The following is a 24,684-nucleotide window of genomic DNA, read 5'->3' on the forward strand; positions in this document are numbered from 1 at the left end:
AACTTTTGCCCAACCTAATTTTCCACAAATTACAACTTTATTTTGTTTTGTTTCTCATAATATTGCAACTTAAAAAAATACATATTTTTTTCTTAAATATTTCAACTCCATTGTACTAAAATTACATTATTTTCCCTCATAATTTCCTCAATATATTAATTCTCACAATATTTTTTTCCCCTCGTTACAATATTACTTATTTCTCTTAATAGCTTTACTTTTTTATTATTATATATAATAAAATTTCAGCTGGGTTTTTTTCGATTAACTATTTCAGCTTTGTTGTAGTAAATTTTGTTTGACGTTATTTTTGCTCAAAACATTACTCTTGTAAAATTACAATATTTTCTCATTACAACTTTATTCTCTTAATATTTTTGGCTTTATTCTTGTAAAATTCCTGCTGATTTATTTATTTTTGCTGTTTTTTTTTGTTTGATTTCTTGTTAAAGTATATTTTTAGAATGTACCGCAAGTCCACCCACCCATCCATCCATCCATCCATCCATTTTCTATGCCGCTTCTCCTCCTTAGGGTTGAGGGGGTATGCTGGAGCCTATCCCAGCTGACTTTGGGCGAGAGGCAGGGTACACCCTGGACTGGTCGCCAGCCAATCGCAGGGCACATATAGACAAACAACCATTCACACTCACATTCATACCTATGGACAATTTAGAGTCTCCAATTAACCTAACATGCATGTTTTTGGAATGTGGGAGGAAACCGGAGTACCCGGAGAAAACCCACACACGCACGGGGAGAACATGCAAACTCTACACAGAGATGCCCAACAGAGATTCGAACCTGTACCTCAAGTCAACTAACAAAAAACAGCTGCGGGCTGCACTTTGGACACCCCTGTTCAAAAGTAAAAGAACACAAGTTGAGATAATTGACTATAATATACTAGAAATATTCACTTACGGTTTGTGCATGACAATCAAGAAAGGAATACTCCATGTTTGGAACACACACACACACACACACACACACACACCAGTGACACAGGAGGCAGCATGGAGGTCTTCCCACGCCCTCCTGCCCCTCCCTTAGGACTGAGACATCTCCCACAGGCTGAGCTCTAAATAGACTGCACCCCCAAAACCTTCAAACACACTTGTACACACTCACACACACACACAATCATGCATGGACGCCCCCTCCACTCGTCACAGTGGTTACAGTGTGTGCTAATCAATTACTGCTAATAATAGTGAGACACAAACAGTATAGCAGTGAAACGTTTGAACACACCTTCTCCGTGAACAACAAGAGAAAGCCTCTCTTTACTTTTGAGTGGTGCTGTTCTGCAACCCCCTTTTATTCTGTGGACACTAACAAATGTAACAGCATGGGGGAACTTAACAGGAATGTTAAGCCTAAATAAATTCCTCACGACCGTAACACAGGAAGTAACACTGAATAAACAGCAGACATATTTGTAGTCCTTTCCTATTTATCCAAACTTGGAATTAAAAGTCATTCTGGAGGCTTGCTATGTTACTGATTCGGAGTGCAAGCCACATAAGCCTTCCCCCATGTGCCATTCAAGATGATCTAGGTGCAACTGCTTCAGAAACAACAGTAGAATAAAAGACATATTCTTTGGAGATAATAGTCATAACCATACTGTGTACAGTCGTCCCTCTCCATCGCGGTTCCAACATCGCTCCCTCACTCTATCACGGGTTTTAAAAAATTCATTAATAAATGATCGCTGTTTTGTGATTGACTATGGCCTATTATTAGTCCAAAAACACGCATATTTAAGCAAACATTATGTATTCTTGGGCCAAATCAAGCATGTTCAAGCATAACAATTTTCTAAATAAAGCAAAATACAACAACGACAGTTTAAGGTAAGGCAATACAAGACGTTGATGACCTGCCTAGACTGGCCACTAGGTGTCAGTAATAGCATGAACCAGACTTGATAGCCAACGACAGGTTTTTATGAATTTAGCATTATTTATCCCACAACAGGCACAATAACAAAAACATAATAATAATAATAATAATATCATCATCATCATAACACAGGCTACTGTTATGGCCGTATGCCACCTAAAGCTCAACTTTGAATGCCCGACGTTACTTCCTTCCTTCCTGTTACTTCCTGCTTGTGGACAAGTGTTTTTTGACAAGTGTTTTTTGAAACACACGAGCACAAGTCTTATTATTGTCTTACATGGCCTATGTTCTCTGATTAGATCTACAGGGTCAGGCAAAATGATCTGACACATTTGTAGGTTGAATATAAGGCAAATAAAGTAAAGAAACAAAAAAGTGTTTTTATTTTTGAAAAGTACATATAATACAATTTTTTTTCCCATATAATGCTATTTTGTTTTGTTTCTTTATAATGCCATTGTTTTTCGTTTCTTTTTCAGTTACTGCCATGAATTGGACTGGTGAGCATCGCGCTTTCATTGTGGAAACGTTTAGCAAAACAAACAAATCTGTACCTGCAACACAACGAGCGTTCGTTCCGTTTGCACTTCAATCTTGGTAGACATGATCCCATACCAGCTCCAAACACCATCTTGTTATGGGTTACCAACTTCAGAGCTACTGGATCTACATTGAGTGTGTGGACAATAATGGATCCCATTTGACTGATTTAATTTTTAAAACATAATGAAACAGAATGGCATTATATGTACTTTTCGAAAATAAAAACACTGTTTCTTTACTTTATTTGCCTTTTATTTAACCTACAAATGTGTCAGATCATTTTGTAAGACCCTGTATTATATTTGGTCATATGAGTGTAAAGGTGACTATAGGGGTGTTATTTCATGGCTAGAGGCTCTAATAATGGCAACAATTTTATTTAGAAAGTCAAACAGGTTTTCTACGCTCTTCGTTTATTAATTAATCAGACTTCACAAAAATTCACTTGTGTGGAACAAATTAACGGCGATAAACGAGGGGTTACTGAATTAGCTTAGTACAGCTGTATCCAATTACAACACTACAGCAGGTTTAAAGTCATATTAATTCACTTTTAAAGCATTTTTGTCATACGTTAACTTACAAACTCGACAAATTTATGATTATGGCATGCACAGATGTTTGATGTGGCTCGGGTTTAAACGAAGAAAAAAGAAACAAAAAGAAGCAACAGATAAAAGTTAGTTTGTATTTCAAAACATAATTGTTTGGCTTTTCATGTATTTTTACGCACCTTTCGCCTCTCCAAAACCCATGTTCCTCCTCCAGCCTCCATTACGATTGCATGCGCAAGGGCTATGGCCAATTATGCTAATGTGATGACGTCATCCAGTGAAACTCGGTAGACTCTAAACATTAAAAAAAATGTTTTTCTTAATCATTTTTGATTACAGCGTACAGCTTATAAATTACATTCAGAATCTCACAAAATGAAAAATTGTGCAGATACGACATACTTCTAAAACAAGAGGTCTCTGTTGGTCTGTGCAAATTTCTACAGTAAAATCTACTGTGTCACCGACACAGGATACCATATAGCAAGCAGTATGGGACTTTAGGATAGATGAGCGAGTACACCACTATCTGTATGTCTAAATTACCCGTATGTGTACTCGTAGTCTGCCGGGCATAAACCGGAAGTAGGCGTGGTTTAACCGGAAATGGGTGGGCCTTAAATTGTACATTATTTTAAATGTGAAATTGACATGGATTGATCAGAAGTTGCTATATTTCTTGTTTCTTGAGGATTTTCTTTCATCACGATTACTGATGACGGAGGTGTACTCGTTTCATGCTCGTATTCGGCAAAAATGCATTATCCGTAACGGATACTTGTGATAGCAGAGTATATCTGGCTCATCCCTTGACTTTCGTACTTTGTTGTAAAGTAAAAGAGATCCCTGCAGAAAAATGGATGATGTTGAAATTGTTAATTGCTCTTGTTTGAGGGGTGAAGCAGGTTAGAGGCAAGCGGGCGCTGCAGTCAGCAGATCTTGATGAACTCCCTACTATAGGTACTACGTATAATGATAGGTGTTGAATTTAAAAGTGCAGTTATGTGCCTCATTTCTATGCAAATCAGCAGCAAATTGATGTCATGTTAATGTAATAAAGCAGGCAAGGGATTCTGTGTCCCCAACTGAGGGCCATGGGCCCAACCTGCTCTCATCAATAACACACTCTCCAAGTCAGCCGCACTGTTTCTTCTTCAAGGTCGACTACTTTGTTAGAGAATGTCACGGGTGTAACAAAGTCAAATGTGACCTTTTCCACTTTTTAACAGTGCAACAGTGCTTGTGTCCCCAAATGTTGTTATGTAAATTCAAATGTGACCTTTTGTTTTGTTTTTCTAACAGTACACATTGTCTCAGCCCAAACTTTACAACACCTTTAAATGGACTTAAATATTTTTTTTTGAAAATATATGTACCCAACTAACAACATTGGACAGGCTAGCTTTTTATGACAGTATATCTTCTCAAGGGACATTACAATAGAAAAGAAACTTTGCGAGAGTTTTAGAGTGGTCTGTGTACAGCTTGTCTAGCAGTATAGTAATCACTCACCACTTCGCGGTTCAAATTTCGCAGCTTCACTCCGTCATGGTTTTTGAAAAATCTATTAATCAATCATGCCTTTCGTGGTTGAACACGGCCTAGTATTAGACAAAAAATATGCACATTTAAGCAAACCTTGTGCATTTTTTCCTCCATTAAGCATTTTCCAGCATAAAAATGACTAAATCAAATAAAACACAAATATAAGGCATTCAGAAGATGCACTGATATTTGATGTTCTGATATTTAGTATTCTACACTGGTCACTAGGTGCCGGCAATGTTAATGCTGCTGTTTGATGAGACACAAGCACCAGACTTGATCGCAGGGACAGCAGGCTTTTATTGCAGGTTTGACATATCTCGGAACAGGCACAATAATGCCTAATAAAAACACAGGCTACTGTTGCTGCAGTAACCCACCCCGAGCAAAAACTCAACTCTAACCCGCTGACGTCATTCCCTGTCCGCCCACTAGGAACACATTTACAGCAACACACACAAGCACAAGTCGTATTTATGTCTTAATTTGTTTTTCTTTTTATTATGTCTACTATATTGCGGAATACACGTTTGAAGTTGATGTATTTAGAAGTCATAAATGTAAAGTTGACTAAAGGGTGTCATTTCATGTGCAATTAGAAGTTCGTAAACAGGTTTTCTATGCTCTAACTACAAAAATATTCCTATTTTTAAATAAGGAATTCTACTTTGTGGAATCAATTAACTGCAATAAACGAGGAACCTAAAAATCCTGTGTGAGAAATACCGTCAACATCAAAAAGAAGTGCACCACATCTCCATAGACTTCAATAAAGCTTTAGACAGGGTGCGGCAAGAAGCCCTATGGGACACTATGAAGAGATACAACATGGGATCAAAAATCATAACAGCGATACAGCATCTATACGACCAAGCGGAGCCTTCAATAGTAGTCCGACAAGGCCGCCTACTCTCCCCAATCTTATCCAATATATTTCTAGAACGAATTATGTCGGAAGCACTTCATGACCATAAAGGTTCAGTATCGATTGGAGGTAGAACCATCACCAACCTGAGATTCGCAGGGAGCACTTTCAATATTAGTGCAGACCTGCCAACATGTATGAATTTGTCGTACTCGGCAGGCAATTTCACTCTTGAATACACTTGTATGCTTCACTGCTCTCCATTTTGTTGCATTTCGCTGGTTTCAGTTTCAAGTTCATTCTGTACAGTACAGATAAATACAGTAGATATCAGTTTCTGTGGGGTATGACAGAAAAGAACCACTGAATTAACCAAACATGTTTGGTTTGCATATTTTTGGAATGTGGGAGGAAACCGGAGTACCCAGAGAAAACCCCCCCACACACACGGGGAGAACATGCAAACTCCACACAGAAATGCCCAACGGCGATTCGAACCCAGATTTTCCCGATCTCCTGTGTGGCCAACATGCTAACCACTACCTAGTGTCCCTCGCTCATTAACACATTAGAGTGGGAATGTCTTTGAGGCTTGCAACTCCGCTTCTTAACACATCTCATTCACGCCTTGTCTGTCAGAGAATAATAAAACGTAGCAGGACAATATTCAGTGTTGCTGGCCTGGTGACTCAAAAAAGATAAATCTAGCACGTTTTGGTATTGAACAACGTGTCGCTTTTCAGGTTTTGCTGTACAATATAACATCACAATATCGACATACTGCGGGAACACCACCCACGACATACTGACATATCGATATCTAAGCTCTTATATTTTGCTAGGCGTTAAAGTGCTTTTAATAGCTGCAGTAAGTCTTAATGTTGTCTTGCATGTAGGTGGTGGTTGTAGCCGTGTGTGGGATCGTTCTGTGCTACTTCATTACCACCACTTTAATCCCCTTTGTTGCCTTTAATGGCCGATCTTGCAATGAAAGAAAGTAGCGCAAAGAAAATGGGAACAATAAGTGTCTTGAGGAGAGCAGATAAACTACAAGAGCAAATGAGATTAAGCTGCAGGACCAGACGGGCTCTCCTTGAACAAGCCTGAAAGAAAATGTGGAACAGGAATTAATAACTTTTAGAAAAAGGAAATTTTCCATCACCACTGATTTATTCCAATTGTCAGTGAAGGCAGCACATTCCATATAGGTTTGTCCCGAAAGCTCAGCGGCCCAAAAATGTCATTCAACTTTCAAATGAGGATTTAGAAAGCAATGAAAGGTTTATCTGTTAAATACTAACATAGTGTGTGTGTGAGCACAATGGGACAAATTGGTTCTCCCTGATTGCCACAGCCATAATGACTGTGCAGCCTCACCTATTCCCACTGTGTTTAGTTTTAGCAGTGAAAAAGAAAAAAAACACAAAGATCTTTAACAGTGTGCTTTTCGGCGAGCAAGAGGAGTCTTAACAATGGCAAGTGGATGATCATGATCATTTGGATTTTTTGATTTAAAAAACTGGGTGGTAACCATGATGAATGTGTAATGAGTAACTCGAGAGGTGTCTTTGTTTGGAGGGAGTTCTACGATTCCGCCGTGGTTGGAAGAACTTGCACAAAGAGAGTTTTGGTGTCCAGAGAGTTTACTGGCGAATCTGCCGGTACCTCTGAAAGAAACAGAGACATGATGAGTGACATGGTTAATAATCTTACCTGTATCCATAAGCCAGGAAAGAAGTGTTAAGGTTCAGGTGAAAACGTTCCATTGAAGGAGGTGACCATACCAATTAGGGGTGTCACAGTACATGTATCGTAATCAGACTTTTTGGTATGGAACATTGGGTACGGTACAGAGGCAGTAATAATAATTATCATTGTCATTATAATAATATCCTAGCACACGTTTTATTATTACTATTATTACTAAAACAATACGTTGCAAACTATTATATTATATGTTTATAAATGTTTATAATTTTTTTATCTGCATTTTTTATTTTATGAATTGTAATTAGTGGAGAATTACTTGCTAGTAATTTGCAGTTTTTTTCATCATTAATGTTGTTTACACAAAATGGCAAGCAGTTTTATGTTTTTGTGTTGTTCCCTGTGTAAAAAAAAGCAACCATGACCTTAAAACTCAAGTAAGTACAGAACTGTGACCATGGCGTACCGTTACACCCTTAATGCTAATCTATCAAGAATGAGTATGTGTCTCACCTGACCATAGACAACTCGGCCATGTCCGCTAACATCACAACTTCCCTCACAATTGCCCCTGAATGCCCGCAATTTCTAAACCTGCGACTATATTGCAAAAAGCAGTCATCTTTGCGTCTTACCCCTACTGAGCTCCTGGTCCAGGTAGAGTCTGAGTCGTCTACCGCGGAGGCCAAAAACCTTGGCGACTTCCGACAGCATGCCCGAGTAGTCAAGCCCGTTCTGGCCCGCTGGGTTGACCAGCAGCAGGGTGCCCACTTCTCCTGTTTGGCACTCTGCAGGAGGCAAGGACAGAGACACACTTTACTAATGAGTTTACAAATGAGGACATTGATGTAGCTGACCAGAAGGAGGCGCTATAATGAAACAATTTGTCTCCATTAGAAACAATGAAAATAGAAATGATCTCTTCCAGGGTTAAACTGTCACCATCATAAAAGATTTGGGAGCAATAAAACACTAAATCATAAATGTTAACTTTGATGAGAAGCAATGACCTACAGGTTAATAAAGTGTCGGAGCTAAAAGAAAAAGCCTACAACTTGGAAAGGTCTTGTTTGACATCATGCATGATGGTGGTCAGTGCTGACTTGTACGACTTTAGAGGGTGCACTTTAGTTCTTTTGAAAATAACTGTCACAAGCGGGACCACTGCTTTAACTTGACTCAGTTTGTGTTTTTGTGTGTTATTTTACCAGCTGGCCGTGCATTGCAGAGCACCAGGTTCACATAAGGACACAAGAGGGCGCTGGTGGTGGGGGCGGGGCTGGAGGAGGAGGAGTCTGTTGTCATCAACAAGGTTTTGCCGGTCAGGGTTTGCAAGTCCATTTTACTGGTCAACTCTGTGTACAGAAAATGAGTATTGCACATTAGCTATTTTTGTACATGTGAATGTGGTTTATGTTCAAATGTGGACTTGTGTGACATATGAGGCAAATTTCTGCTAAAAAAAAAACAAGTGTTCACCTTTGCCATTGTTAAAGAGCTTAAGTTTGGAATTGTTGGTTCGAAAGATGTTGCTGCACACTCTCTTCAGCTTGTCCACATCCAGACCGTTATCACCCTTGGGGTTCTCCAGCAACACCATCCCTTCTGAACAGGAGAGCAGTCATATAAGGGATACAGTCGTCCCATTTGTTGAGGTTAATTGTTTCCAGACTCAACCGCGATAAGTGAATTCCCACGAAATAGGATTCAATATTAACAAATGAAATATCTTCGTAGTTAGAGCATAGAAATCCTGTTTATGACCTTCTAAAAACGTTACGTAGCATTATTAGAGATCCGTGGACATGAAATAACACCCCTACAGCCACCTTTATACTCGTATTACCTAATATACCTAACATGATACGCAATAAGACATAACTCACATTAGCATTGGGAAAGTTAATTGTTATAGTATCTCCAGCATAATGTGCCTTGATCGCATTGCATCGATGCGAATCTATCATCCGTCCTCACTATGACTATCTTTGTTCACACCACATTGCACAACTCTTATTCGTAGCCCAGGCTACGATATCATTGCAGGGACACAAGAGACGGCCGCCACTTTAAGCATTAGAAAGCTACCAGGCTAACTAGTTAGCCTCCAATGTATTTATTCTAACTTAAGAATGGCTTTGAATCTGGGTGGGGAAGAAGGACAATGAAAGAAGACAAAAAGCCGCACAGCCGCAGATTTTTGAGGGACAACCCACCATTTTGTACCTATAATCTCCACATTTGATTGGTATTTACATTCTTACACACACATCACAAACCATCAGGATCTTATCACCCCAAATGCCCACTTCACTCACGGTGTAACCAAAAGTAACATGTGAAACATACGATCTAACTGTAGCACACGGACTATGCAGGTATGGAAATAGATGCGTACACACTAATATACGTGCAAAACTACTATTTTAGACTAACTTATAACCAGCCAGGCATGCTAGGAAGCCAATGCACGCACTTTTCCAACAAAAAGTTACCCAGCATGCATTGCAGGTTATAAATGTATAAATTGTATTGTTTTGCATATACAGTATATTAGTGTGTAAGCGTTTCTATTAAGTGGAACTATTTCGTTAACGGCATAGTCTGTGTGGTGCAGTTACACTGGGTGCTACACCTGTTTTAATTTTTATATTTGGTTGCACTGTGAGTGAGGGAGGCATTTGGTTTGATTACCTACTGTTGGTTTGTGTTGGTGTCACAAAATAAGACATTTTAATGGGTGTGGAATTTTGCCATTTATGGGTGGTCTCTGAAAGTAACCCGCATCAAAAGTAGCAATCTACTGTGCATGGCAAACAAATATATTGTCATTTAATATAATATTAATTACAATCAACAAGCAAGTGTTCATATTTGGCTTTTTTTATGTTATACCTTGTTCATTGCCCTTGACCGTCACTCTGAGGTTGACGTAAGCACAAGCTGGACCATTTAAAGGAGCCCGCGGTGCCAAAGATCCCTTTACAATCGTTAGCTCCAAGTCTGAGCCCTTCAGCTGCACCAAGCATGGCCGAGGAGGGGGGAGGAGAAAGAAACACACACTCAATGAGGAGAAAACACACTCAATTCAGTATATTCTGACACTTACATGTCTTTTTGCTAATACAGTTGAACCTCCAATGTTAAACACAATGACTGCTTGACTTTCATGTTATTGTGACTTTGAAACAATGTAAATATTAATATTATATTATTGCCATTAGAAAATGTCCAAATATGTTAACCACTGTATAATAAAACAACAGAATAAAACAAGTAAAATGGCTCACCCTTTCAAAACGGCTGATACAGAATGATACTGTCACCTTTTATAGGTATTGCTAGACATCAGTATAGTGTAGTGCCTAGGTTGTCACAGTGAGTGAGGATTCCCCAAAAATGAGGCTTCATCGTTGGTTGTATGTATTTTTTTTTTTTACTTCGGATACTGCCTTATCGTGTTTTTGAAACATTCCCCTTCAATTTGATATTATGTTAATATGCAGACTTAAACCATAGCCATCATTAGTAGACAAAAAATGATGCACAAATTCAACCCATTCAAATGGAAGAATGCCAACATCAAACTGGAATAAAAGAGATGTAGGATGGTCACTTATGTATTTATCAGTGCTCAAGTGAAACTTTCTCAAAATGTGACCATTCAAAATGTACATTTTTGAACCAGAATTACTATAAAATTAACCAATTGTTTATGTTTAATATTTCAAGTTAATGGAGATAAACAGGTTAATGGTTTTTTTAGGTGTGCAAGAGTACGAGATATATGGCTTCAGGTCAAATGTCTGAAGGGGTATGCAACTGTAAAAAGTTTGGGAACCATTGGTGTAGCGTATGCGTAACACGTGTATTTACATTAGCTTCTCACTGATTAAATAATTCTGATTATGTAATTGATAGTTAATTACTATCAATAACTAAAACCCAACTTTTAGAGGCATGTTTATCCAAAAAATAGGTATTAAAGTCCAAATTGTAAGAGGTTCCATTGTACGTATAGCGCATAATTTATGGTTAGCATCACACTTTTACTCCTCGCCGCCATCAATGATACCCTTCTGTGGTGGCATTAAGCCTGTTACGATAATCGATAAATCGATTAATCGAATGATCAAATTGACATGCATGCAAGTGTGCTTGTTTGCCTCGTCACTTTATCTCTCTATCGCTACCACACAGGCTGGATGCCTAGAGGGTTCACCCTGCAGCTGTGCTCCTGCAGTGCTACAGTGGAAAGAACAGAGAGCGAACCCTCGTGTCTCTCCTCCCCTCTTTGTCCGAGTACGTGGACGCAGGGCTACCTTGGCTAGCAGTAAGTTATCGTCGTGAGCAAGCATACGCTAACATGAATGAAGGCACCAAAGCTTTTCTAAGGCGAATGCCACAGTCCCAGTGTGGGAATATTTTGGTTTTGAACAGAATGAACAAGATGAGTGCATGAACACCGACACCAAAAAACTACCAATGGAGGTGCCGTAAAAAATGTACGCGTCACATAGTTTAGGTTTTAACGGTGTGTGCGCACTCCCACGACCTACATTCCGAACTCGGCGAGCATGCAGAACTCGCCACACCACCATTAATTTTTGATTAATGAAAAAAACTGTCTCAAAAAATGTTGTCAATAATATCGACAATAATTTGTAGCACAATTGTCAACCAGCAAAATGTTATTGTGACAGGCCTACGTGGCATCACAAAAAAGCCAAAGAAAAACGAATGACGATGGTTGGACTCTTGAGGTATATTATTCTACAAATCGTTCAACTTTGGAGGTGACATTTGCATACCTGCGTTTTCTCTTCAATGATGACGCCAGCAGCCTTGGGCACAGGGTAGCTCACGAGGGGAGCCTTTGTCGTTGCCAGAATAAAGTCGATGTGGGCCTTGATTACAGAGTCCAAGTACTCCCCCTCTGGCTGACAGCGGTAGTACACCGTTATTTCGTCAGATGGCACCAAATGGCCCTGGGTGAGATGAAACAGAGAATAAGGCAGATCTTCTAACAACATTCACCTGCTTTCATGTTTAGTAAGTATGGTTTCTGATTAGAAAATGAAACTTTTTTTTTTTCTTAACTGAACTAAATCTAGAGGAAGCGGTTACCTGCAGGAAGGAAGGTAAGGATGATGGGATTAACATGACAGGAGGATGTGAGGGTGGGATTTGAAAGAAAAATAAAGTGTGAGAATTTTTGTGTACATTTGTCTATCTATTGGATGAACCTTGACATGCTGAAAACCATTGATTCGCTGATTTCATCTTACTCTGCCACACTCTACACGTGCGGATGGATACAATTTCATGACTGTAACACACACACAAACTCGAACATACATACACACATGCTACAACTGCAGTATGCGGCTCAAGGACAGAGGAATAAAGTTAGATACAGAGGAGCGTTCAATCAATGGAGGAAGGTTTATAGGCTTTTGCTGCCAAGTCAAGGTACTGACCCTCTGTTGATGGGGGCTACCACTTGATTGTGTGTGTATGTGTGCACGTGTGGATAGATAAAAACAGGGAGAACTCCGGGTAGCAGAGAGGATCCTGATGAAGAATGGGTTGACCTGCTTCTGAACCTTGCATAAGCTCCCAACAACACTGTACGTTCACACAAATAGACCGCAGTACTAACCAACATGTCAATGAACGCTTGTAAATTAATTCCCATCCCCGCGGTGGAAAATTCCTCACAGATCGGGGTTTGAAATAAGAGTTGGAATGCAGCCTGGCCAGGATCCAGCCAACAACACCGCTGCTGCTGCTACTGCTCCTACTTCCACTACTATTACTGCGCAGACGGAAAAAAAAAAGTTGTTTGTTTCTTGAAAAAACAAGAGGTTGCTGGCTAATCCGTCTTTACTTCGCAGAGCACTTCAAAGCTCCAGTGCTAGAATCTGAAAGGGGCCAGACTGTAATTAAGCTGCCATTAATCCTGCCTTACGATGGAGAGAAAAAAGTCTAACTGTGACACGGCAATGGAAAGATTCCGCAAACGATCAAATTAGCATGAGAGCCATAAAAATGAAGTTGTGTTGTGGGGGGGCATCAAAGGAGGGGGGGAAAAACAACAACAAACAACTCCTCAGTTTATACTGGATGGAAATTATAGGCTTGAAAGTGAATATTTGCTTTAATTATGCAACCAATTTAGTGTGGGTTCACTTCCAAGTGATCATGTTTACGTGATTAGAAGTTAGAAGGTTAGAAGAAAACGCACCACACCCACTCAACTAGACATGCCAATAAAAAGCTGCAATAAAAATTCAAATTTGTCTATATATGGTCTGTCCGCACATTCGCGATACAGCATTCACGATCCCAAAAATTTTTGGTCAGATTTTTTTTTTTTTTACATGATAATACAGGTACATGTATCGCTGTTAGAATATTAGATGGTTATGTCTTTCTGGTTTACTGATACAGAAATCCCTGATTTATTGCGGTTAATTAGTTCCTGTGTGATAAGTGAATTTCAGCGAAATATCTTATAAATGAGATATTTCCGTAGTTTGTGCACAGAAAACCTGCTTATGACCTTCTAAATATGTTTTTAACATTATTAGAGCCCTCTAGACATGAAATAACATTCCATAGTCACCTTTGCACTTGTATGACACAATATAGTAGTCATTAGGGGTGTAACAATTCACTCATTACATTGATGCATCAATTTATATTCCTACGATTCAACAACATCGATCTGGTTCTCAAGTTTCCATTCAGGACGACATACAGTATACATCGATCTAACATTGTTTAAAAGGTAATCAATGGATTGAATCGATACTTGGAAATAAAGTACTGGATTCAAGCACGGCAGGCTTTAGATGGATGTGTGGGGTTTTTTTTTAGTACTTTTAATGATAAGGACGTTAAACGTTACTCGGTTTAGTCTGCCTGCGACATCATCGTCTTCCGGGTATGCGGTGGCCATGGGAGTTGTAGTGGATCTGTGAAACATGGTTGAGTCACTGCTGCTTCTTACGCTGAGCCGTACGTCAACATCGCCGCAAATTGGATGTGGCAAGAGTCGGAGAGGAAAAGACTCGTTTTACTGCCTAAACCAGGGGTCACCAACATTTTTTCCTTGTGAGAGCTACTTTTACAAAATTTTCAGAGCTTATTTTAAACCCAAACAAAGCGAATATGCTTGTTTTACCAAAACATTAACAAAATGCTGGTGTCCACAACTCACATTTTGTATTTCAGAATGCATTTCTTTCTACTGTTCTTTCATTATTAACTGAAAATCTGAATGAAAAGCAGGCTTGCGGGCACCTCATGTGGTCGTGGGGGGCTACCTGGTGCCCGCGGGCACCACGTTGGTGACCCCTGGCCTAAACAAAATCACAGGGAATGACCTTTCACAGGTAAGACTTAATTACCTCTGATAGTATTTGGCCCATAGACTGCATGATTTGGTCATTATAACATCGTTTTCAGAGCATAATATGCCAACGTTGTGGAAAACACTTTATTCCCACGCACAATTACTTCATTGTCATCTCCCACGCTGTCACTATTTTGAGACATACTCGCATACACATAAGCACATACACAAAACATGTCAGTCATGAATGTGCATCCCTGACACACATGCATAAACAAGCACACACAGTGCAGGCAGAACAAATGTGGAGTGATGAGATTAAGAATGTGGGATAGTTGACATCACTACCGCTTATCCTATCACAATATAATATAGACTCATACATGTTAGCATTGAGAGAGTTACTTGTTGCACTTGTGGCTTCTGTACAGTACTTCCTGCGTTGGCTACTATCTCATCAATGTAACACCAAGTGACCAGTCTAGATTACTCAGGGTTTGACATTGCAAAATTCCATACTTTTTCCAGACTTTATCTTGACTTAGTAAATAGAGACCTGCAATAATTAATAATGAATCGATGATTAATTGAAACTATGTTGGTATTTGATAAATGTTTTTCTCATTTAAAAATGTAAATATCCTTTGATTTCAGCCTCTCATATGTGAAAGTTTTTTATTCTCCTTAGTCGTCCATGAGAGCAGACCTATTATCTTTGTGTTTGTGTCGCTTGCCTTTTTGGCTACACAAGGGGCAAGCTACGATCACAATAAAACATGTACACAGTTTTACTGTTAAATCTGACAAGTGTCAGTCAAAACGGAGCATTATTATGCTCGTCAATGCAGAATGTTATCGTTGTACTAATATAATAGCTCAACCTGAAGCTATTCATTAAGCACCAGATGGCAACATTCAATTGGAGTGTGTGTCATAGTTGGTTTCCAGGGTTTGGTGTGCTCCTCAAATAAAGCCGCCTCACCTTTTTGCGTAGTTTCTGAACACGGTTGATGACCTCCCTGGCCACTCCCTCATCCACCATGGACTGGTCCGGGCTCACATCCAACAGCACCAGCACCTGTTTAGCACAGCCGGGACAAATGGGTGAGAGAGCAATATATACAATATTTCCTATATTGTCTTTGGGAAAAGTTCTTTTCAAATCTGAACTTCTGAATTGGAACTTCACCAGTGTTCCTGAACAGGTTGTAAACAGATTTGTAAAATATAAAGTACAAAAGCTTTTGTGGCTTTTGGATGGATGGATGAATTAATGGATATTGCACAGTTGCAGCAATATACCCGTTCCCTAGGTTCTGTGTGAAAGGCACAGGAAGATAAATGCTAGCTGCGTCAATTTTGCAAGATCGCTATGTGAGAGAGGCTCGAGTATGTAACAGCAGAGGGGGTATGGAAAGAGATGACGGAGGGTGAAGGCAACACTGAGCCGAGAGCACGAAAGACAGATGGGAGATGGAGAGGGAAAGAGAGTGAGTGAGGATAGCAGCAAATTAAAAAGGCCGCTCTGTAAACTGGTATTAAGGTGCAGTCGCGCGCTGTGTGTGTATGCGTGCGTGTGTGCGTGTGTGTGTGTGTGTATACGCTTGGTGGAGCACTGATTACTGATGGCCTGTGGGAAAGCCAGACGTGCTGGTTTCCACTTAGCTGAGAAATGATTTCCTGCATTGCACTCCTGGTAAGGAGGTTGGTGTGTGAGCAAGAGGACTGTCAGACGCGGACACACTATACAGTAATTTGTTCTCTCTCCGACACTTAATCTAGCTGCAAAGAGCAAGAGAGGTGGATGTGTACTTGTGTGTGTGCGCACCATGACTACTGTGTCAGTAACATTTCAAATGGGTCTCACAATGACTATTTAAGACTAACTGTAAAATACAGAAGACATGAATGATGCTCTGTGAAATAATGGTGCAACTGCACCAGTTGCAAAATGAAATGTACCTGTCAGTGGGTGTGGCTATCATGACTATTAAGGAAAAATCACAGTTACATTTTCACACATGATTTCTCATAGGATTTACCAAACAATGAACCCATACTATATTTGGTAAATACCAGGGGTGTTACAAGATCTCGCAAGATTAAAACGTGACGATATTTCTCGTCTAGAGAAAAGCTGTCTCACAAAAACAGGGCAGCTAGAAATGTCATTGATAATGTGAATGATAATACACGGAATATGGAAGTGGCAGTGCGCCAGGCAGGATTGGAACCGCACATTAAGTGTTTTACGCGCCCTAAAATCCTTGCAATCGTATCCTACCTGCACTCGGCGTCCCCAGCACTCATTTGTTATACCTGTTTTTTTTTCCCGGCAGAGTTCAGAGTGTAAAATGTCCAAGCAGAAGCTCTAGTAATTCTACATTTGATCAAAGTTACTTAAGATTAGTCAGATCAAAACACAATCTCTGCATATGACTTCTATAAAAACATGATTGTAGAGTCAACTTCAGACCTACTTTCGCACTCTAAGCATCATGGGAACAGTAGCTCTTTTAGCGTACACAAAGCTAATTGAATGCAATCTATTTTAAATGTCTTTACATAACTACACACCAACATAAATGGTTAGTAGTAGCAGCTACAACTGTCGGCATTATTTCAACTAACAATTTTTAAAACTTCATATTCTTTTTTTTTAAACTTCATATGGCTCTTCGCTGGTCACATACAGCAGAAAACAACTTTTAAAATATTAACCAGCTATCTGGCGAACTTTTTTCTTCAGTTTTCACCAAGCAGCAGCAGCGGGAGACAGCGGCGCCGCCAGGGAAGGCGAGCCGGCGTGCTCGTGAGGTTGAAGAAGAGCTTTTGGCTCTGCTCTTCCATCTACCCGTCTTGCCAACGTTCACTCCCTGGCTAACAAGATGGACGAATTGCTGCTTCTTTCCAACAACTTGCTTTGAACACTATCTACACCAGTGGTCTCAAACTCGCGGCACGCGGACCATTTGCGGCCCGCCAGGTCATACTTTGCGGCCTGCGACTAGATGTGGAAGAGTAGTGTAAAAATGCTACAAAAACTATTTATTTTTGATATGCTTCTGCTTTAGAGAGTTTACCTACTTGAAAGATGTGAGATGTTGTGTTTTATGAATGAGTTTAAAATTGCTTTACTGTTTTTCACACACTTGAACTAAAATAATGTTTACACTTATGATCCATAAAAACATCCTCATTCTTTTTGCACTATTGCTGCTTGTATTCTGGTAAAAAATATGCTGCAAAAATTCCACCAATTTTTTTGTTTTACCCTATCAGTGTATCGAGATATTATTGTTATCGTGAGCCATGCATTGCGTATCATACAATCCCAGCCGTATTTCCAATACTTCATGCGGCCCAGCGCCACCCAGACTCTACCTCCAGCGGCCCCCAGAGAAATAGAGTTTGAGACCCCTGCGCTGCGCATTGCGATAGGTAAGCTTACTTTTAATTAAATTATTTTTTAATGATATAGGTTAAGGTTTGTAGCTTTTTATACAAGACTCCGCTGAATTAAATTATATCGTCGTATCGTGATACGTCCCAAAAATATCGTGATATGATGCTAAGGTCAACCGTACACCCAACCGTAATTCATATGTCTATGGGGTAGCGCGAATACAAAAAAAAAAAAAACAACAACAACAAAACGTGGACATAGCAGGAGGGAAACGCAGTAGTTTGCTTACACGAGATGTTGTTTACAGCCACGCTAAGAAGCTAATTGTTGATGCTGTATCCAATAGTTTCACAACAGATATGTGTTAATTCCACGACAGGAGATATGCGATGTTACACATATCGGTATCGGCTGATATCGGAATCGGGAATTGAGAGTTGGAAAATATCGGCAAAAAAGGCAATATCGGACATCCCAAATTTTTTATATTATATATATATATATATATATATATATATATATAAAAAAAATTCTTATTACCTCCGCTAAGCGCAGTGCAAAGCTCAAGTGCAGCATGGAAGTTATGTTTTTGCCTGCATTTATTTGTCTGTCTGTGTTCAAAATAACATGAAAGATTCTGAATGGATTTGGATGAAATTTTCAGGAATTGTCAGAAATGGGATATGGAGGAAATGATTACATTTTGGGGGTGATCCAAAATATATATATTTTTTTATTTAAAATGTTCCCAAAATTCACACTTTTCCGTAAAACTGCTATTACCTACTACTACTTCCACATTTCTCAACTGATTCTCCCCATTCCACATCAACTCATTGAACAAAGTCAGGACATTCATACTATTAGCCACAGCACAAAAATTCTCAAAGTTTTTCTTCCAGAACGCAAAATGCCTTTGATCTAAACAGTTCTAGCCATTTCCACATTTCTCAACCGATTCAGACTAAGACTAAGATTAGCATGTTAGCATTGCTAACATGTTAAAGTTAGCATAGTAGCATTTTTACACATTTTCATACATAGACACTTGTATAAAGACTTAGCACTATCATGCTAGGTGTTAGCATTCTAATGTTAGCATTGCTAGCATGCTGTTGTTTCTACTAGCATTTTTATCACTTTTCATAGCTAGACATACAAACTCCACTATTATGGTAGGTGTTAGCACGCTAACGTTTAACATTAGCACTCTAAATATGTAGATAAAATAAATGTAGGAGTAATATTTATGGTGTAGATCACAATATGGGGGGAACTATGGCGCTTGGCGGAGGGCCACGCTCTCCAAGTGCTTTTCTAGTTATGATACATTATCATAACATTAGTGGCTAATTTGTTCTCAGATAATGGTGACATTTATATTGTTTGTATAATAATAATTTGGGGGACAACAAAGATTTCAAAATGCATTTGCATTGTTTTGTGACTCATTAAATTAAAAAGTCTGTCTATGTTATGATTTTATATTTTTTCATGGTACTTCTCTGAAAAATCATGTCAAAATCTTGATCTCGTAGAACCAATCTTGTGAGTTCAGTTTTAGCTGGAGTACGGCCACAACAGTACTCAGTGTTATTACTATGGTGATGATGATGATTATTGCTATTTTTGTGCTTGTTACAGATCATTTAAACCTGCAATAACTGTTGTTGACAGCGATCAAGTCTGGTGTGTCTTACTAGTGACACCTAGCGGCCAGTGTAGACTACAGTTTAACGTCCTTTATTCCCTTAACTGCATTCATATTTTAGTTATTCATTTTTCTGCTTTAAAATTCTTCATTTAGGTCAAGAATATGTACAATTGTCTTAATATGTCTATATATAACCACAAAACTGCAATAATTCATTATTTTTTTTTAAATCACGCCAAGTGGCAAGGGACAATAGACATTTTTTGACATACATTGTCATTTTTTTCATACACGCTTCCCATCCCTTGACTTTAAATTCCCAGTTTAATTGTTCAAGCGCCTGTAATACAGTACAGTAAACCGCAAGTAAACAACTGCAATAGTTAAAATAAAGCAATATTTCGAAGCGTAAACGTAATGCGTAAATTCGAGTTCCATTGTCAGCAGGACAATTCACCTGTGAGTCAGAGTGGGCTTCGTACTGCGCAGCTGAGTCACCGCTCTGGTTGAAAGTGTACATCAGCCTCAGGTCCTCCTCATGAAGCTCATGGCCGTCCACCACGATGGACCCTGCATTTAAAACACAGCATATGTCTATTGACTCATAGAATATGTACACCATCAGCAGGCAGCAGCATCCAGCAGAGGTTGTCTTATCTGTACACTCCAGTCCACACACACCAGTGGGTTGGGGCAGCAAGAAAGTAACTCACACCATAGAGACTCTACGTTCACAAAGACAGCCCACAAAGGCGAGAATTTCCTCTTTTGGGTGGCGGGGTATTCTCATTCAAACCCCATGTAAAGTGCTCCAGAGCCAATTATGAAAGCTGCAATAACAACAGCTACTTGAATGTTGAGCAGCTCAAAATCTCTGCTGTTTGCTTGTGATTACGTTATTCTCAAATTGTACTCGCACAAAAAAAATTAAAAAATCACTTGTTAAAATATCCAGAGCCTAAAAAACTGATATCAATATGAAACAATATTGTTTGCATGATAATACAGTGGATCCCCCACATAATCGCAATTTGGCATTTATGACCCCGCAAATTGACAGATTTCTGATCAAAACATACTCTTCAGTGCTTGTAATCTCCATAATTATGCTTTAAAGATTTACCCTACACTGCTGATAATTTATAAATATGTGGTAATGAATTATATACTGTAAAGTCAGCGTAGTAAGGAACTGCGTTGAAAGGCAGCACACAGTGGCAACACAACAAGTAACATGTGGACTACACAATGTAACTGTACCACATTGACTATGCGGGCATCAAAATAAATGCATACACATTAATATACATGTATACGAATACTTCTAATATACAACCCGCAAGGCATGCTGGCACGCCCACACACACACTGCCCCAACAGGATGGTGCAGCATGGCTTGCGGGTTATAAATGCTAGCATTGTTTTGCATGTATATTAGTGAGTAAGTGCTTATTTCGATACCCGCCTAGTCCATGTGGTGCAGTTACATTGTGTGTTTCGCATGTGTTATATGCTATTTTTGGCTGCACCGTAAGTGAGGTAGGTCTTTGTATTGATGAGTAAAGCCATGTTTACACTTGCGTGCATTTTACCTTCGCATTGTCCCATAATTTGCGGTGGCAACACATGTCATTTATTTATGTATTTATGGCACACCTAAAAAGCACGAAGAGTAGTTTGCACACTGTTTTCGTCCTGTTTACGCATAAATTACACATTCAATTTGTGACTGTAAATGGTGCTCCCGCATGACTTATTTACACCTTGTCAAGTACTGTTTAGTGAACGACAATAGTACGTGTGACGCGCATTGTTCCCCCATGGACATGCATTGTCACCACCACTTCCCGCATCCGTGAAGCAGTCGTGGCATTATTTGGTCCCACTGTGTCCCGCGTGATGCCACGCAACAGCAGGCATCACACCGAGCTTCCATTAATTCCTCAATTTGCAAGGGACCTACAAGATGTTGAACTCCAGAGAAGAAGCTCTCATTGCAGAAAGGAACGGTAAGTCTATATTACCTCGCAGTTGCAGAAAGAGAATGCAGTAAGGAGTCATAGATGAGAAAAAAGGAGGGACGACAGTGTGGGAGAGGGAATTGCTGACTACAAGACATTGCTTTGGGCATTATGATCACTTAACAGAAATTTACAAGGAAGATCCAAGAGGCTCCAGAAATCACTTGAGAACTCCCCCCGACTTAGTTAAGCCATTCATGTGAATGAGAAATGCTGAGAGATGCTCTGATACGCACTGTCCGCATTGTTTAGTCATAGATTAAGGTGCGTTCATGGATGCGTACCGCAAATTTTTTACATTTCCAAATGTTCTTTGCGCACTGGCACGCAGCCCCGCTGAGTTTACACATTCTTCACACCTGTTTATGACCAATTACTCATTGGCACGCTAAATTACGTACCACTGCATGGACAAAATGTGTGTACGTGTAAACGTGGCTTAAGGCTGTAAATGTCAAGCTCCAACAAATGGATATCAGCATAGCCCAGGCTTGACTAGAGTGTCAAAAATAGACGTTTTTACAGGCGTCTCAATTATTTGCAGTTTTCCGCAATTTATTGGTGGTCTTGGAATGTAATCCTCACAAATGGAAGAGATCTCCTGCATTTTTTTTTTTTTTTTTACAAAAGGATATGCTTCCAAGCTGCATCCAACAAAAAGGTTGATCACATCTCTTCAGGTTTACGTCTAAAAATTTGCCAGTGGCAGCAATTAACCATCTCTATGCTCTTGCTAAAAAACCATGACCACGTCCTCTTCTTCACATCTACGCGCCCTGAGGCAGGCGAAGGAGAGGAGTTTCGGGGGAGTCACTCCACATCTGTCTAATCCTTCACCGCCACGCTTTGATTTCTTGAATCCTTTTCTTCTTTTCTGCTCTCTTGCACTATTCACCTCTTTAGTACGCCCAGTCTAAGTGTCAGGATCAAAAGGTATTCTAGTGAAACAGGAGACGACCGAGTGAGGTTTGCAGCCAGACTGATAGACCTAAACAAGATGTCAGACGTAGGCTCCAAACTGAATGTGAGCGGTTACTTATTTTTTTGGGGATCTGCAGCAAACATGCAGTAACCGAGCGCTCATTGATCAACACAAGATTCCTGTAAGCATTGCTGAAATATTCATGTCCTAAAATGGGCTTTTCTTCACTCAAACACATATTGATTAATGACATGTCACTCGGAGCCACTGTGCACACTTTATCAGCCAACCTTTTCCCCCGTCCATCTGGGTAGACATCAAAACATCCCACCGAGCGCTTGAAAATGCTAAGTTCTCACAGTCAAGATGACCTTGGCAGCTTCCTTCCCAAGAGACTTTGGGGGTTCTGCTCGCCCCTTTCCCTAATTGGAGGTACGAAACACCTTGTACTGCTTTGATCCAGACAGCCGCTTGTTAGCTCACTGGCACATGAAGTCATACAGTATCTCACAAAAGTGACAACACACCTAACATTTCAGCAAAGAAGGGACAATACAACAGAAAATACACTTGGACAAAAAATAAACCTAAGAGTAGTCCGCACACAGTTTGTATAGTAGATTTACTAGCCACTGAAAATGAGTAAACACAGCTTGGCAACACAAGTGTCCAAATTGTGTCCTTGGTGTCACAATTTTGTGTGAGCACCATCTTGGCCATGGAACTGAGCAGAGCTACGTAGGTTGTTACCTTCATCTTCCTGAACAAGACACTTGTCCTTTTGGATATATGTTGGAAAATTGCCATGCGGTCCAGTTTCCCCAACCTGGGGGTTGATGCTCTGCTTCACAACGTTACAGTCCATGTTCAAGTTCCCTCTCAACGAACCACAGCTCCTCCAGTGCCCGCAGCACTCGTGCAGCCTCAGACCATGACACTAACACCACCATGCGTATTTTAAATCTTGTGTTTTCATATATTTTACACTCTTATCTAACAGAGTCTCAGCTGCTATTTTGTTGTATGTCTTGACTACAATCACAATAAAGCTTTCGTATATGCACAAGTCTGTCTTCAGGTGGCTAACAACCTAATAAAAAATACTAAAGGGGTATATGAACATATTTTTATATATTATTTTTATGTATTTTTACATTTTTAATTTTGTAAAAACTTGGAAAAAAACAGAGTGTGTGTGTGTGTGTGTGTGTGTGTGTGTGTGTATGTGTATACACATATACAGTATATATATATAAAGCTATATGTTACGAGTTATTAGTATCCAACATATCAGATTTCCCTCTTTACAATGTGCCTTTTTGCTCTATTTTTCCATTTTTGCAGATTTTTTATTTCTACAATGTACCACGGTCCAATACAAATTGAGACACGGGCCACAAATAGACCCTGGGCTGTACCTTGGACCTAGACAGTAGTTGTGTTGCTGTTGTTTCACACTGCTACAACACGTTGGCATAAACATTGATTTTTTCATAGAAATAACCCCTTTGGCTCTCAAATTTCATGTCAACCAAAGCGGCCGACTGTGTATGTCGATGTTGACTCAAGTAAGAATAAGAACATGGTGACTTGAGTTGGTCGGCATAGATGTGTTGCCCACATAAACAGGAGCGACTTAAACGTGTTCCATTGTAGTACTGTCCCTTTACAACACTTATGTCAAACTCAAGACTCGGGGGCCAGACGTGGCCCCCCACATCTAATGTGGCCCGCTATAATGTACTTCATTTTTTTCCTTTTAATGTATTTGTTCTTTCATTTTGACAGAAAAAATGTACTGCATGCATTTCTTCTAAACTTTAATATTATCTTATCTTGCAGCAAGATATTCCAAGCATTTTTTGTTATCAAAAATAAATACTTGAATGTCTGCTTGTCACCTTGACATTGTCACTTCACTTCTCATTTCAAAGCAAGTTCCATCCATCCATTTGTTTGCAAAAATAGAATAATAAAATGCATGGGCAATTGTGTAATAGTATCATGAGGTTATATTCATATTTATATTCATATATATTGACACTTACAAGTGGCACTCTGAGGGCATCCATGACTGCTTTAGAAGATATAAATGAAGTCTTGTAAGACACTGTAAGTGCTGTATGATGATGACTGACACAGCTTTAAGCGTTCACACTGTTCAGTCATTAGGTTGGAACACTGGCTCGTAATAAA

The 24,684-nt window shown here is 39.6% G+C and overlaps 2 protein-coding genes across 2 annotated transcripts in view; both read right to left on the reverse strand.

The window, feature by feature from the left end:
- The window catches only part of atp2b2 (ATPase plasma membrane Ca2+ transporting 2), a 144,825-nt gene extending 141,619 nt beyond the window's left edge, over window positions 1-3,206 (reverse strand). The window contains exon 1 of the mRNA XM_054783311.1: window positions 3,188-3,206. The gene's annotated coding sequence lies outside the window, so the exon portion shown is untranslated. The remainder of the gene's footprint in view (window positions 1-3,187) is intronic.
- A 1,649-nt stretch (window positions 3,207-4,855) lies between these two features.
- Window positions 4,856-24,684, reverse strand: part of iars1 (isoleucyl-tRNA synthetase 1) — an 82,391-nt gene continuing 62,562 nt past the window's right edge. Inside the window, exons 27-34 of the mRNA XM_054784635.1 lie at window positions 20,003-20,115; window positions 15,468-15,563; window positions 11,937-12,113; window positions 10,021-10,141; window positions 8,605-8,730; window positions 8,334-8,480; window positions 7,761-7,913; window positions 4,856-7,085 (exon numbers count right to left, since the gene is read on the reverse strand). Of these exons, the coding sequence (XP_054640610.1) occupies window positions 7,003-7,085; window positions 7,761-7,913; window positions 8,334-8,480; window positions 8,605-8,730; window positions 10,021-10,141; window positions 11,937-12,113; window positions 15,468-15,563; window positions 20,003-20,115 (1,016 nt within the window). The 3' untranslated portion in view covers window positions 4,856-7,002. The remainder of the gene's footprint in view (window positions 7,086-7,760; window positions 7,914-8,333; window positions 8,481-8,604; window positions 8,731-10,020; window positions 10,142-11,936; window positions 12,114-15,467; window positions 15,564-20,002; window positions 20,116-24,684) is intronic.

This window comes from Dunckerocampus dactyliophorus, chromosome 8 (assembly GCF_027744805.1).
Source record: "Dunckerocampus dactyliophorus isolate RoL2022-P2 chromosome 8, RoL_Ddac_1.1, whole genome shotgun sequence".
NCBI classification, from domain to species: domain Eukaryota; kingdom Metazoa; phylum Chordata; class Actinopteri; order Syngnathiformes; family Syngnathidae; genus Dunckerocampus; species Dunckerocampus dactyliophorus.